The 16,368-nt window shown below is 36.8% G+C and overlaps 1 protein-coding gene across 1 annotated transcript in view; it reads right to left on the bottom strand.

Annotated features, from left to right (window-relative positions):
• cux1a (cut-like homeobox 1a) overlaps nucleotides 1-16,368 on the bottom strand; it is a 152,564-nt gene that overhangs the window by 111,842 nt on the left and 24,354 nt on the right. The window contains 1 exon segment of the mRNA XM_051120322.1: nucleotides 3,486-3,596. Within this exon segment, the coding sequence (XP_050976279.1) occupies nucleotides 3,486-3,596 (111 nt within the window).

Here is a 16,368-nt window from a genome sequence, read left to right as displayed (position 1 = left end):
AAGTTTGAGTTTGTTTTTATATTATATGGTGATAGTTTTTCTCAAAAGAAACGGTAAAATGATAACTTTAAACGGTAAACCTTTTAGAGCAGTTCTAGAGATGATGTTTCTATGTTCTACTACTCGTATATTGAGGCGGTCGAGGCTGAAAGTAGTAAACGAAACCATGTGTCTGCACCATTCATTCACACAGAGACAAACAGAACATGCAGGATTCATATTTAAAGTCTTTTTGCAGTTTAATATTCACAGACACTAGTCCACATCGCATGTTGGTTTAAGTGTACTGACCTACTTTTGATTTATTCGTCCAAAATTTGGCAAATTCTGCGACTTCCCATGTTATACAGTAAATTCCATTTTTATGGCTGGATTCCGAGATTCCGTCTGTGTTTTCAGCATTGTGGAAAATCAACCAATCATTTGGAAATCAATCAATCAGTCTGTTTTTACGATACTTGAATTGTGATTTCTTTGTCATTTTGAAGCTTAATTATACTTAAAAACTGCAAGGATATTCAAATTCATCTCTGAAGGTTGAGTTTAACATAATCAAATGACAGAATGTTCATTTTTTTGGTCCTTCAGCTACTGAAACTTGATGCAAATTTCTGAGTAAATTAAGCACAAACATCCCAAATTACCATAAAACTGCTGATACCACAAAGTCCATTGAGGTTAGACTACAGCTTGCCCCGTGTCTGAAGGAATGGTACAGTGAGGTAGCCGTGGCACATTAATTCCACATCCAGCAGCACAGCCATTAAGGTAAATTTCCAGCTTCCCTCATCAGAGATAGAATTTCCACCTCTCTGACTGAGGCCCTTGATGTCTTGCACCTTGGGTACCGGGCAGAAAAGCACTCGGACTGACTTTTTTTTTTTCTCTTTCACAGGGTTCACAGAATCTCCGAACGCGTGGCCTCCCAGCCAAAACCCCCAGCACGATTAATTTAGTAACGGGTTATTAAGCTCAGACATAAATTGCAGCCCTGGACATTTTAAATGGAAAAGGGGGACTGATTTATTGAGGCTCCGGAGACAAAACAGGTTTTTTATTTTCCATTTATTCATCGGCACTCTCTGGGAGTGGTAACTCGCGCGGAATTCACGAAACGAGAGGCAGGAAAGAGGGAGCGAGAGGGAGGAGGGCAGGAGGCGACGGCAACCGTGATCAAAGATATCGCTGGCCGGAGCACCGGCGTGCCCTTGAGTTCTCCACACTACAGATGGGCTGGCAGAGACTTCTCAAAACCAAACACAGCCAGGAATTATACGGATTTGCCGTTCGGAGGATTGGAGGCACCTGTCTGAAATCTTCACAAAAGCACTCTTATGCTGATAAGGATATTATTAATCAAAGACTAAAAGAAAAGCCCAAGGTTATTTTGAACTCCAGATGTCTTCTGACAGCTGTCTGACGTCTCTTTCTCCTACTTCTTTGCCTAGACTACTAAATCCGGCACTGCTCTGACCCGCGATCGATACTAACACTGACTTCAGAATGATACTAAATCAAGACAAATAAACAGCCTTAGGCTACTGAACAAATAGATAATTCAGTAATTCAAAATTAATCTCCATTTATTTCCTTAACATGTTAACATTCAGTCATTTTTTTAGAGAAAGAAAACACTAATATAAAAGTGTTGGATGACACATGTAGTGTATAGTTGTATGAAATATATATATTTATATATGGGTCACTGACGTATAAGGATTCTCGACAGGCCAATTTTAAAATTTTAAAATACAAAAAATAATAATATCTGTTGTAATTGTTCAAACATTAAGAATGCTGTGTACACATAAAATCATTTTAAAATGTAAAATTAACTGATTTTAGTGTTTTTTTCCAACTCAAATGTCATGTGGTGTGACCAGGATTTATATTGAAATTAATTATTCATTGCACCAAAAGATATTTGGTCGCACCACCTGATATTTCAAATTTAGTCAAAAATTACAAGCACAGAATTGGCCACCTAAACAAAACAAGCTAGCTTTCCACAAAAGGTCACTATGAAATTTATAATAAAAATAAATACTTGTAGAAACAACCTAATATTCACTGTTTTTTGAGGTCATACCACATAATATCCAAATGTGGCATCTACATACCAGCCGTTAAAAAGTTTTGGGTTTTTTTCATATTTGAAAGAGAGTTAAAAACCTGCTTGATGCTTCCATGGGACATTGGCAAATTGCTATATGACACAAAGTCCTATCTTTGAATGGATTTCAACATAAAAGTCCCAAAATGATAGTTTCTGGATGGTCGCACCACATGACATTTCATAAAATGGAAATGCCAAGTAGTGCAGAAAATTTATCAGAATAAATTTAGGGTAATTTCAAAGACATTTCCAAAACAACAGTTATGGCCAGACGGTCGCACCACATGATATTTTGACAATTTGAATAACAGAAAAATTAGAAATAACTAATATTCTTTTAAAAGTTTAAGTGGGTTCATACATAAGAGAGGTACTTCATATCTATGGCATTTGAATACATTTAAACCAATTTTTGACCCGAAAAAACATGCAATATATAATATACACAAACAAACACACACACACACACACACACACACACACACACTTTAAACCTAATTCATATTTCAATACTTCATACTAAATTCTGCTATATAAAAAGCACAGATTACTTTGCTTTAGTTAAACCTCTTACCTAGATTTGATATACAAATAAATTCAGAATAAAGAGTCAAAATTGATAAAAGCATTAATGTCATGCATCAATATGCCTTAAGATTTAGAGTCTGTAAATACTATAGGATGAGTCTATAAATATTATCATGTCCACACATTAAGAATAATCTGTTTCTAAACAGAGCAAACATCTGATAACCATCCTGATCCAATGGTTGTGATGTTCTCCTACTTGTCAGGACGCGTTCGTTTCAGAACTCTATCAGATCAGAGACGGTTTTCAGTAAATAAAGAATCACTGATCCTTACTGTCTTGCTAACATGCATCGTCGGTTTTTCCCCTGAAACGTGACCTCACAGACAACCCTACGGTCTGGACACGACCGTCCGCCGCTATTCATGCAGACCAAGTATTCCCTAAATGGATAAAGCATAATATCCTCTGGTTTCTCTACTACTGACCTCTCTTGCAAGGCCATGCAAGCTTCAGACAAGTGCAAAATCTGAAAAATAATCTAACGGCGCGGGCATGCTCTAGAACTCAAGTGGAACAATCGCAATAACAAGAACACAACTCTACAGGGTGCACATTTAAAATCTTGTAAGCAGTCAAAATGCAGGCAGAATGCAAGCAGGAGAAAATCAACCGCTTTCAATTGCTGAAACATGGTGCTTCACAGGTACCCATGAGACTTGGATGTGCCGGTCCAGACATATGACAATTAGGTGTTCAAATTCTCCTTCGCTCCACTGCGTTTGAGCTTCCTATCATTTGGAAAATCATCTCTTCACTCTATTCCTCACTTTTGCTCACCTCTGGAGTATTCTTCTTGAACTCGCGGCTTTGGTCGATGAGTTTTTTCCTGGACTGCTCGCTTTCATCCTGTCTGTTGGCCAGGGCTGCGGCGGTGGCATCCAGTTCTTTCTGTGGACAAATAAGGGAAACGATTCACATGAGGATCCAGAGTAACGGTTTTGGTAAATAAATGACATGACAGCAGTGAGTTGTTAAAAAAAAGTGCCTTAATATCAACCTTGGGTTTACAGAATTGCCAATTATTTCAGTTTTTCTGGATTATCAGAACCTATTTGTCTTCCATGTGACAATCAGATTTTAAAAGTTAAAAAAGGTAAAATAATAATTTTCCTATTATTTACTTATGCCAACTTTGTTCCAGCAGTCACTGAAAAGCACTGAAGGATCATTGAAAAGAACCAGTTGATCCAATTCACACTTCTGACTGAATAAATCAAGATGGATTCAAAATGTCAACTGATTCATGAAAGATTAGTTTGAATCCTGAATCAGAAACAAACCATTTCATTCAATTATGAGGCATTGACAAGAACCAGTTGATTTGACTCGGTGAGTTGAATTCAAAATGTCAGCTTATAAAACAGATATGTGACTGAATTGCTCAGTTTGAGCAACAAGTTGTGAAACAAATCAACTGATTCAATAAAAAGCAGCTGATTCAGTATAAAATTTGAGCTAAAAGTTTCAGCGTGCTAGATTCAAAATGTCACTTAAGAATTGATTCGTGAATGAATCAGTAAAAAAAAAAAAAAAAAAAAAAAAAACACATTTGATTAGATTCACAATTTGGGCTAAAACTGTCAATAAATTGGTTTCAAAAGTGAACATATGAACCAATTTGTGAAAGAACTGCTCAGTCTTAATTGTGTTCCACAACTAATTCACTGAAAAGAACCAATTTGATTCACAATTTGGACTAAACGATCATTCATTGAAAAGAACTGATTCAAAATACAATTTGAACTAAAAGTTTCAGTGAGTTGGATTTAAAAAGTTACTTTGAAGAATCAATTCATGAGTGAACTGCTCAGTTTGAACTGAGAAACAAAACAACTGATTCACTAAAAAGAACCAGATGATTTAATTCACAATTTGGACTAAAAGTGGCAGTAAATGTTTCAAAAGTTTGTGAATTAACCGCTCAGTGGAACAAATCAACTAATCACGGAGTTGGATTTAAAAGGTCAACTTAAAAACTGATTCATTAATTAATAATTCAGTCTAAATTATGAACTGGATTAACCTGATTCACATTTACTACTTGGCACCACTCTATGAGAAAGCTGACAACAACGTTTTGTTGTCCACAAGCAGAAATATCGACCTCAGACCGATCACGTTCGCCAAAACCGAAAGCTGTAAAAACAATACGCCAGAACCTTCTCGCCAAACATCACGTATATTTAGCAGGAAACACGTGTTTTATAAGGTGTGAGAATACCTCTCGGTATGCACCTGCAGGCATACTGTAGCTATAAACCGCTCGCTCCAACTAACCAATCATATTCCCCGGAAAGTTGCGACAAACACCCCGCGATTGGCCGTCCCATCCATCAGTCACCTACAGCGCGCTGCAGTCCCACCCCCGGTGGGCCTCGTGAAAAGTCAGCAGTCTGCGGTCCCTGCCGTCCCACTCCTCTCCTCTCAACAGCAGGGAGCTGAGCTAAAGAATATCGTCTGACATCTGGGAGCCAGATGCTGGGAACAAATCAACTTAATTAGGCTGGAACTCTGTGCGCCAGACTCCCCAAACCTCCAACACAACAACTGGGGGGCTGAGTCACCACAGTCTCGCCCCAGTTTTACTCTCCTCTGTTATTATCACCTCCTCCTTCCACATAGGAAGACACATGGCTCCGCAAAACACTCCGACCGAGCGTCGTTTGGCTAGTCTGGCAAGGTAAAAGCACGAGGGCTGATCTCCAGGGACAAATCTGGTTTTAAAATACCATCTCTGGAGACGGGTGTGGATCATTGGTTTCTGGGTCAATGGGACAAGTTTTAGATAAAAACGTCATGCTATGTAAGTGGGCTATGGTTCTGGTCTTCCTAAATGGCTTGTTATTAATACAAGCGCTGAGACTGTGACGGAAATAAAAAGTGACATCATGCGTTTACTCTAACAATGCACTGACATGACATGTACGCAGCGTACGTGAGCACTATTAAGCGTAGCTTACATACATTACCTTCACGTAACCACGATATATATACACTTGTCTCACACCATAATGCGATTTTAAGGACGTGAAACCAAAACTACAGAAAATATGATTCATAATATAGGAAAGGTTGCAGTTTCAACTCAGGAAACATGTGAATGAATCATTTTAAACTGTGAACCAGATCAAGTTGTTCAAAGAAAAGAATCTAATTCCAATCACAACTTCAACAAAATGTCAACTTCCGAACCGGTTGTTAAAATCCTTTTTTAGGTCACGCAGTAAAACAAAAGGAAATATGAATCATGTCACTCCAAAAATTGCACTTTCAACTTAGGAACGCATCTATGAATAAATCATTCTGATCTTTGAATGGAATCAAGGACTTATTGACGAAAATGTGTTTATTTGATTCACAATTTAAACTAAATGACTGAGTTGGATTTAAAATGTCAACTTTTGAATGCAAGTGGATGTAATCATGATGATATATATTCTCGTCTCACACTATAAAGTGATTTTTTAGGTTGTGCAGCCAGAATTTCAGCAAGTATGAATCATAATACAGCAAAGGTTGTGCTTTCATAGCTTAAGAAGGTACTTAATTGAAGTATCAACTTCATCTCAGATGTTTCTCCTAAAAGTCCTTGAGAAAAAACAAATGCTAGCTAAAAAGCTATAATATGATTTTTAAGGCTGGGCAACTAAAATTACAGCAAATATGAGTCATACTATATAATAAAGGTTGTGCTTTTAAAGCTCTGGAAGTACCAAGATGTTTCTACTCAAATTCCTTGCGGAAAATGAATGGGACAGCAACTGTTGACATACAGAAACTAAATAGCTGTAAAATAATTGCGCATATAATAAACATTTCACTTTTTACTGAGATTTTTGTTATGTAAGCACAGTTTGACACTTGCTTGAAACTCCAAAGGAGACACGAGTGAGTTTCCTAGGGTGTTTTCTTTTCAGAGACTTAATAAAAACTCTTCATTTAATCTTGCTGCTGTCAAAGAGAGAGGTTTGAGATATTAAAGAGCGTGATTTTTCTTTCTGTTGGTATCAATAGTGCTAATGCCCCCTGGGGTATTCCATCCAGCCCCCCTGGTGTAGTTCAAGGAAGCCCTGTAGCCCTCCAATGAGAGTCGTTTATATAAAGGACCAAATTGTTCCCCATAATAGCTTTATAATTTTCCTAATGGAAGAATTCTGCTGGCTCAGGCGGCGGTGCTTGTCTTAGTTAATTTGTTCGGTAGTAAACGCTGATGGAACAGATTACAGGGCTCCCCAGAGAGCCAGGCCCTGCCAGATACTATCAGCTGCATATGCAGCAGGGAAACGTCAGCGAGGCCTCTCTCTCTCTCTGTCTCTCTCTCTCTCTATAGCTGCTGTTTTTTCTTCCCTCGTTCTCTCATAACCTATCTTTCTCACAGGCCATTACATTTCCTCCCTCTCTCTCTGTATAACTGCCATTGTCGCTGTGCCACAGAGCACCTGAGCACTCAAGAGGGTCAACAGCTCAGAGGCAGTCAGGAACAGATAAAAACAAAGCAAGACTCCAACACAGGTGAGAGGGGACGGCAGACACTCTTCTGCCGTGGGAGCTGTACTGTAACTAAAAATGGTGGCTATAATTCGGAGCAAATGGGTTTATAATTCTGAAAGCAGGAAAAGCTGGTTAAGCGAACAAATTAATGAGAGTAAACAAACAGAGTGCTGCGCTTCACTCTAAAACCTACAGCTCATATTTATTTGCCAGGAAACCCCCCAAAAATGCTTGATGTTTACTGTTTGAAAATGAAGAAATTATGATGAAATCATTAGCATTGTAATTTTACAGTTGTACTGTAAAATACAATTTTTGTAATAAATATTTAATTTTTATATTAAATATTTAATTTCATATATATATATATATATATATATATATATATATATATATATATATATATATATATATATATATATATATATACACATATACATATATATACATACATATATATATATATATATATATAGATAGAGATAGAGAGATAGAGATAGATAGATAGATAGATAGATATAGATATAGATATAGATATATGAATATATTTTGTATTTGGGGGGGGGGGTTTGTTTTTTTTTATTAAATGGGTCAAAAAATGTGGGAATATTGCCACAGAAAATCCAAGTGAAAACTTTAAGTTTTTACCTAATTGTTCAACCTTAAAAAAATGGTTTGCACTCAAAGTCTTCATAGAAAGTGTTTTTTCAGCTTTTTCATTTTATATATATATATATATATATATATATATATATATATATATATATATATATATATATATATATATATATATATATATACACATATTAGGATAATAGGATAATATGGAATCTGAGGGTGCAAAAAAATTACAATAAAAAAAATATTTTTTTCAAAGTTTCAAAGTTGTCCAAATGAAGTTCTTAGCAATGCCTATTACTAATCAAAAATTAAGTTTTGATATATTTACGGTAGGAAATTTACACAATATCTTCATGGAACATGATCTTTACTTAATATCCTAATGATTTTTGGCATAAAAGAAAACAATATTTTGACCCATACAATGTATTTTTGGCTATTGCTACAAATATACCCATGCTACTTAAGACTGGTTTTGTGGTCCAGGGTTACACACACATTTTTTTTAACTCTTTAAAGTCAAAACAAAAGTCACACCAAGACACCACTGTCATTTCAAAACCTAAAAAAAAAAAAAAAAAAAAAAAAAAGAAAGAAAGAAAGAAAAGCCCAAAAAATAAAAAAGTTTGTCCAGTGTAGTTGAGTAAGCTGAACAGATTTTACACTTTGAGGTTTTTATAGCTTGTCCTTTAATCATTTGGTCTAAAAAAAGGTGACCTGATTTCTGAAGGGTATGACTTTATACTTAATAAAAAAAAAACACACACACAATAAAGACAAGTACGTGTATGCGTGCGTTTTGAAAGGCACCAGCGGCTGCCATTAGCACAGATAGAGCTAATCTATTTTTACGCCGGCGTAGCCGTTAAGCCCTTTATCAAAGTCTTTGCTATTGCTGCTACCATTTATAACAAACCTGCTTTGTGTGAGCAACTAATCTCAACACTGACCCGCCGCTTTGAGCTCTGACTCTTGTGTACGCTGTACTTGGGTCTGTTAAACACCTACGCCAAAGATTTGGCAGCAGAAGTGTTAACTTAACCTTGTCACGTCCCGAAAAGAGATCCCTCAACACTGTGTTCAAGTTTGCGACCTCTAAAGCCTGAATAATGCATTTGACCCCTTAACTGATGCTCTGGAGTTAGCCAGAGTAAAAGGAAAGGCGCAGTGCCACGGATGTGTGACTTTACCCACAAAGTGAAGAAGCATATTAACATTGTTTTCACATAAATGGGTCAATGTGTCCTCACACCTGAAGTGCCCGTCCTGTGAGCGATGATTTAATTGCTCCTCAGGGAACAAGAACAAACAGCAAGCAGAGAGAAACTTGACCCTATGAAATTAACATTAAAGTTTTGTTAATAAAAGTAATAACATCTATTTAAAATGTACAATCTTTCTTATTCAAGCAACTTATACAAAATACTGACTCAGATTTTCGTCCAATCAAAAGCTCTCTAGAATGAAATGTCCCTCCCCCTCAAACCACCTGACTAGCCATTAGCAAAATATGGCTCATAGCTGCAATGTATCTGAATTCCACTGGATATTAAATAGGAAATACATTAGTATAACTAAGAAACCTGTGCTTAAAGGGATAGTTCACCCAAAAATAGAAATTGCTCCACGACTTACTCATCCTCAAACAATCCTAAGTGTACATGACTTTCTTCTTTCAAACAAACACAAATGGAGTTATATTAAAAAATGTCATGTCTTTTCCAAGCTTTACAATGGCTGTTGAGATTCAATAGTCCAATAAAGTGCATCCAACCATCATAAAAAGTACTCCACATGGCTCCGGGGGGTTAATAAAGGCCTTCTGAAATGAATTGATGCGTTTGTGTAAGAAAAATATCCATATTTAAAACTTTAACTGTAATCACTAGCTTTCACCAACTGTACATGCATACATGAGAGAGTGGCATTAAAATATGGATATTATTCTTACACAAACACATTAAATCACTTAAGGAGGCCTTTATTAACCTCCCGGAGCCATGTGGATGGATGCACTTTTTGGACTTCAGAATCTCTACACCCATTCACGTGCATTATAAAGCTTGGAAGAGCCAAAACATTTTTTAATATAACTCCGATTTTATTCATCTGAAAGAATAAGGTCATATACACCTAGGATGGCTTGTTGAGGGTGAGTAAATAATGGTGTAATTTTCATTTTTGGGTGAACTATCCCTTTAAGTACTTTAATTACACATGAGTTTGGGGTTAGTGGAGTTAAGTTAACTAAAAGTGGCAACACTACTATCTTTAAAGTCTTAAAAGGGCGAAAGCTTCATTTCCACAGTTGCCATGATTTACTGATCAAATAAAGCAAATAAACAAAACAATGATTCAGTTATTCATATTAAAAAACTCAATCATCACCCTGACACAAAAAAACTCAACTATTTTTTTCAATGAATGATTCATGATAACTTTAGACCAAATATTATGTATATTTGACTTAAACATAACCTAGATTTTTAGAATATAACACATATAAGAGTTTTAGAAATATGATGTCACAACTTTTGAACAGACACAATTATAAAACAACTATAACTGCCACTGCATTTACCTTTATGTATTTATATACTAACAGTTTTTTATGTAACAAGGAGGAAAAAAATCCAATAAAGTTGATTTAACTGTTCTGACACAATTCGCACCCTTGGATAAACGAACATTTACCAAACCACAAGTATTACGACACAGTCTGATCCGTTCAGTTCCTTCCTTGTTCTGCGTCTTGAATTACACACACTGTCTGAAAAAGTTCAACAATGACCTAATCGCACTGCACGAACAATGCATTTGTGTCAGTAGTCTATGATACACTAAATCTTCCTGTCTCCTTTAGCTTAGATGGCTTAATTGCAAATCAAGGATTTGGCACGCCGTCAAGATCCACTATCGCACAGCAACAATCAGACAAAAGCGTGTGAGTAATATCGTTGCGGGAGGTTGCGATAGCGCAGAAACTTCACACTGAGGCATGCGGTACCCAATCAAGACCACCGAGCTTTATAATGTGAGAGCCCACTGTTGCAACCCCTGGGAACGCGCGCAACCGCACGCACGACGCGCTCGCATACGCACAATCTGTGAATAACAAGGGACCGTGGGGTTGAGTCTCATTAGATATGGACAAACTACAGACCAGACTTCATTTCCATCCAATTAAGAGACACTCAAAGCATTATGGGGGCTTGCTGATTATGATGCAGTACATTTGGGTCGGCTCAGTGCAACAATGTCCCAGTTGTTGACAGAAGAACACTCCCTTTCATACCAGCTGGGGAGGGCAGGAGTTTTTCGAGGCGGTTTAACAGACTGTACACGCATTACTAATTCCAACTTGTTTTGTAGGCTGGACATCAGGAGCGACTGCCTAAAAAATGCTTCCTAGACAGCCTGATTCTCTGACTGTGTCTGCCGTGTCAACATTCGAGTGATCAGGCACTTATTAACATGGGAACGCCTCTACGTGTTTAAACCGAAAGGCTTCTCAGAGTCACACAATTGGGATTACGACTGACACGCAGTATTCTCATTAGGATAGTGGCCTATCTTTTTAAGAAACTCCGTTCTCACAGATCAGCGTTATCAGAGCGGGCCGGTCACTCCGCAGGGCTCGCGATATCAGCCGCTCCTACAGCTGTAATGAATCCAGGACCGGTTCACCATCTCACACGCCATGTTTGCTATCAACAGAGCTCTCGAGGGCTTACAGCGCAGTTCATTAAAGCTGAGGAGCAAGAACAAGCCCAGAGCTTATTCTCTCTTTCTTTCTCCTCTCATTTCTTTCAGTCGTTCTTTCTTTAAACCACCATCGTTCCGCCTTTGATTTATTATGCAACAAGATCAGCAATTTACTTCAGAGGCTTTCAGTCAGCACTGGAAGAATCACGATCGGAGGGGGTCTGAGCGCAAGTTGGTACTGCTTGTCGCACAGTACGCACTTTAAAAAAAAAATTATTGATTTGTTATGGCTTTACCTCAGAAACTTTTAGGTTTCCCCAAGCAAATACATACATCTTTGCCTCCCCCCATCGCTGATAACAGCATTCCTCAAATGCTGTATGGGTTTTAGAGAAACTAATTAAAGCAATTATAGCTCCGCTTGGGAGTGGAGGCAACGTCTGGGGAGTGGATCTCTGGTTGGGAGGGACGTGAACTGTTTTCTCAAACAGTTTGACCGGCCCGAGACTGGATGACAAAAGGCGCGCAGAGATCAGCTTGTCTTTCTGGATCGCAGCCGAGTTAATGTTACTGCCTTGAGTAAAGAAAAACAATTACTGGCTCTACAAAAGTACACGTCAGACTCCGTACTGCATGAAACATCTATGGAAATTAATCAACTTTATAAACAAGTTTCTTTAAAGAGACTTTAAAGAGACAGTTAAACAAAATTTAAATTCTGTCATTAATTTTCATCCCATATTGTTCCCAACCTGTAAGACCTTTGCTCTTCTTCAGAACACAAATTAAGATCCATGTTCAAGGTCCAGAAAGGTGGTCGGACATCACATGGACTATTTTAACACGGTCAGAAAGCCCTCAGATTTCAAGTATGGCTGTCACTATGTTGGCGGATATTTTTTATTTTTTTTTTTGTAGTAATAAAAATCAACCTAAGTGAACAACAGCCTTTAAAATGACTTAAAATACATATATAATAGCAATGAGGCAATAATAATTAGCTCAAATAAAGCATCAAAAGCAAGTTATCATATGTGACCCTGGACCACAAAACCCGTCATAAGGGTCAATTTTTCAAAATTCTAAAAGCTGAATAAACAAGTTTTCCATTGATGTATGGTTTGTTAAGAAAGGACAATATTTGCCCAAGATACAGCTATATGAACATCTGGAATCTGAAAAATCAAAATATTGAGAAAATCGCCTTTAATGTTGTCCAAACATAGTTCTTAATAATGCATATTACTAATCAAAAAATATGTTTTGATAAATTTACAGTAGGAATTTTACAAAATATCTTCATGGAACATGATTTTGACTTGACTTGAATTTCCTAATGATTTTTGGCATAAAATAAAAATCAATAATTTTGACCCATACAATGTATCTTTGGCTATTGCTACAAATATACTCCAGCGACTGGTTTTGTGGTCCAGGGTCACATATGATTTTATTAAACTAAACTGTTAAAATACATAATGTATTATAAACAATAGAGCTAATGTACATTACGCATTGCAGAGGGCACCAACAGCCTGACGATTGTTTTTACACTTTACTGCGTGATCTAATCCTGGTTTAACATTGCCTGAACAATATTTAAGTCAAACATTCACTTAATATTTAATATTTGGCCATTTATTTAGAATAGAAAAGCTACAGCCACTGTAATTTCTTGAATATGCTAACATCAAAATGTGTAAATAAATAGAGTGTGTGTTTTTTGAAATCACGATGAACAGTTAGCATTTTGCCAAAGATAATTATATATTCACCTGTGTTTACATAGGTTTATAAATGATACACCTTACAAATCTGATAAAATAGCGCACGTTGCATTCCCAGATGAAGGTTATAATAAATCCAAACTCACAACAACATGCAGAGATGGAGTTTGAGACGTTCCACACATGTAAATGATAATAGTTTGTGTAGCAGAATTTGTGGTGAAGCAGCTCTGAGAAGCACGTGGGTAACCTACACGTATGCAATTAATAAAAATGCATATATTAAACTTGCATCGCATATATTTAATTGAATCGTTGTGTTTGTGAAATCTTAATCGTATTATGCTTTCACTTCCAGTAATTTGTCGATTACTCGACAAGGGCAATTTTCATTATTAATATAATTAGCATGTTGTGGTACAGCAAAAAGTGTCAAAATGTTAACAAGAGCCAACTAATGATGGCTTGTTTACTGTGTGACAGAGAAACATCTCTGGGAAAAGTTTCAGCTTGATAAAATTCCATAGAATATGAAGTGATGCGCAGCGGGCAAAGCACCATGGGAAACATATCTGCCCTTAGCGTAAACACACATGGCTTGTCCCGAGCAAGCACGGTTCTTTACAAGAAGAGCACAAGTGCTGCATTATTTTTCAAGAATTTCATGACAGAGTCTAGCGTCTAACTACCACAAACTCTTCTGCATATTTGCATTTTAATACAAGGTTTGTTTATCCTGGAATCTCTGCTGTAAACTGAATTAATTAGATGTTCAGAATCATAACTGGAAATTAGCATAACGGGGCAGAGAGAAGAAAGAAGGGGGTGTTTGTTCTTCACGAGACAACAAGCGGTTAATTGTCGAGGGCTGGGGGCGCAGACGGTGACCTGAACTAGATATTACAGTGCAGTCCGATTGATTCAGAGAAGCCAAACTGCATTGTTCGGATTCGTTGTTCTCATTCACTTGCATACACAATAAGAACTAGACATGCAACTAGAACAACTCCATTATAATCAACACAGCTGTCTATACTGCAACTGACAGCGAAGCTGTCAACACTGCAGGCACGTGATTCAAATTTGAATCAAAACTAATAAAGCTTTGTCATTTATAAAGCAACTACTAAATTGTAAATATGTCACTTGCTTTCAGCATAAGCAAGGTCTGAGACCTTCTCAAAAGACGCCTCGTGGACGCTGTAATGGGGATGACATTTCAAGTAATTCCAATGCTTTTTTTTATGACCAAAAAGTGCGTGGGGTGAAAACAACAAGACAAGGGTTCCTTTGAGAGAATGTTTTCCATTGTTGATCAGTCAGCATGTACACACACAGATACAAAATTGCAGGTGGATCAAAACATATATCAGTTTACCAGTTAAAACATTACTTTAATCTTTCCATATTCCTGGTCTGTGTTTCACCTATAAACAGCTCAGCCAGTATTTTATGTCAACTGATCGAATCTCCTCTTCATGGTTTTCGGTTGGGGTTAAGCTCCCTTGCGTATTAACGTGACCTTCAGCACCTCATCTGCTGATTAGGCAGCTCTTGTATCTTTCACTCGCATTACAGCGGAAAGACAGGTAAACAACTTTATGCAAGTTAAGTGGGAAGAGACAGCGTTACGTTCCACGAGTGAGGGCCAGTCATTCCAGACGACACGCACCGTTGCGTTAAAACAGAATAAAATAAAGTTCAGCGCACTGTGTCTAAGAGCGATAACGCTCATAATATTCCCTAACCTAAAACAGACCACAATTCAATCCAGAGCAAGTATTTAATTGCCTTAGTGGCTTAAAGAAACAGAGCATTTATGCACCCTCATGTCGTTCCAAACCCATATGATTTTCTTTCTTTCGTGGAACTCAGGAGGAGTTTGAAGAAAGTCCAAGCTGCTGTTTTATATAGAGAAAACATGGAAGTAGACAAAGGGCTGTCAAGCTCTAAAAATGGGAAAAGTACCATAAAAATAATAGTTGAACATATGACTTTTCTTCGTCTTCTGAAGCTGATGCACTAGATATCAGCACATCATCAATTATCAGCCTATATGACGCATTTTTTAGATTTATCTGGATATATACACACACACGCACGCGCACATACATAAACAGTCAAACCAAAACTCATTCACATCATTCACCAGATATAATTTTTTATATTTCTTACTAGGGAGTGCGTCAGGATGTAAGTGAGGATAGCAAAATAAAGTAAACTGTGACATACTATACCCAAAAATTCTTTATACAGACTACCAGTAAAATTGATACAAATATTTGACACTTTGACCTGACAATGTTTTGTTACATACATTTCTATCAAAGTTATCTGACATTATCAAGATAAATCTGTTCTGACACAGTTTAATTTTCAACAGTTCATATTTTATTACCATTTTCTTAAATGTAGTGAATAAACTGATAATGTGAGAAATGCTGAAGGTGTCTGAATAAATTTTGGTTCGACTGTATATGCGCTAATATTTCCCCTGATTTTAGATTTAGATTACACTAATAATTAAATAACACTATAAATGTAGTGTTTAGCTCATCTCAAAATGAACTTTCATACATTACATTATGTTGTTATGTGTAAATTAACTTAACCCTTAGCTTATTAAGCAGCTTATTTAGAGAAATTTGTATAGAATTTTAATACTATAACAAAATATTGGCTCAATACTGGCTTTCTAGAATTTCAAAATGTGTTTGTCTCCAACTTTTTTTAGTGAACGGGTCATGACGGGTTGCATAATCATATCAAAGCGGATGCGATTACATATGATGTCAATGATGACATCAAGTGAAACAAGTCCTTGTGTGTTTGTCACGAATTTTTTTTTTTAATGGAGGATACTAATTTGGTACTCACTACCTATAGGTCACTGTAAAAAAGAAAAAGAATAGCATGAACATGAACAAGCCAGATTAAAGAGATTATTACATTTTAGATAAGGATATTTTTCTTACAAAAACACATGGAGGCCTTTATTCACCCTCAGAGTCGTGTGAGGCACTTTTTATTATGGATGTATGCACTTTATTGGACTTGTTTTGGACTGATGAAGAGAAACACCCGCCCATGCAATGATAAAGCTTGGAAACGCCAGG

This window comes from Labeo rohita, chromosome 10 (genome assembly GCF_022985175.1).
Source record: "Labeo rohita strain BAU-BD-2019 chromosome 10, IGBB_LRoh.1.0, whole genome shotgun sequence".
NCBI lineage: Eukaryota > Metazoa > Chordata > Actinopteri > Cypriniformes > Cyprinidae > Labeo > Labeo rohita.
This window is presented reverse-complemented; position numbering and strand designations above follow the sequence as displayed.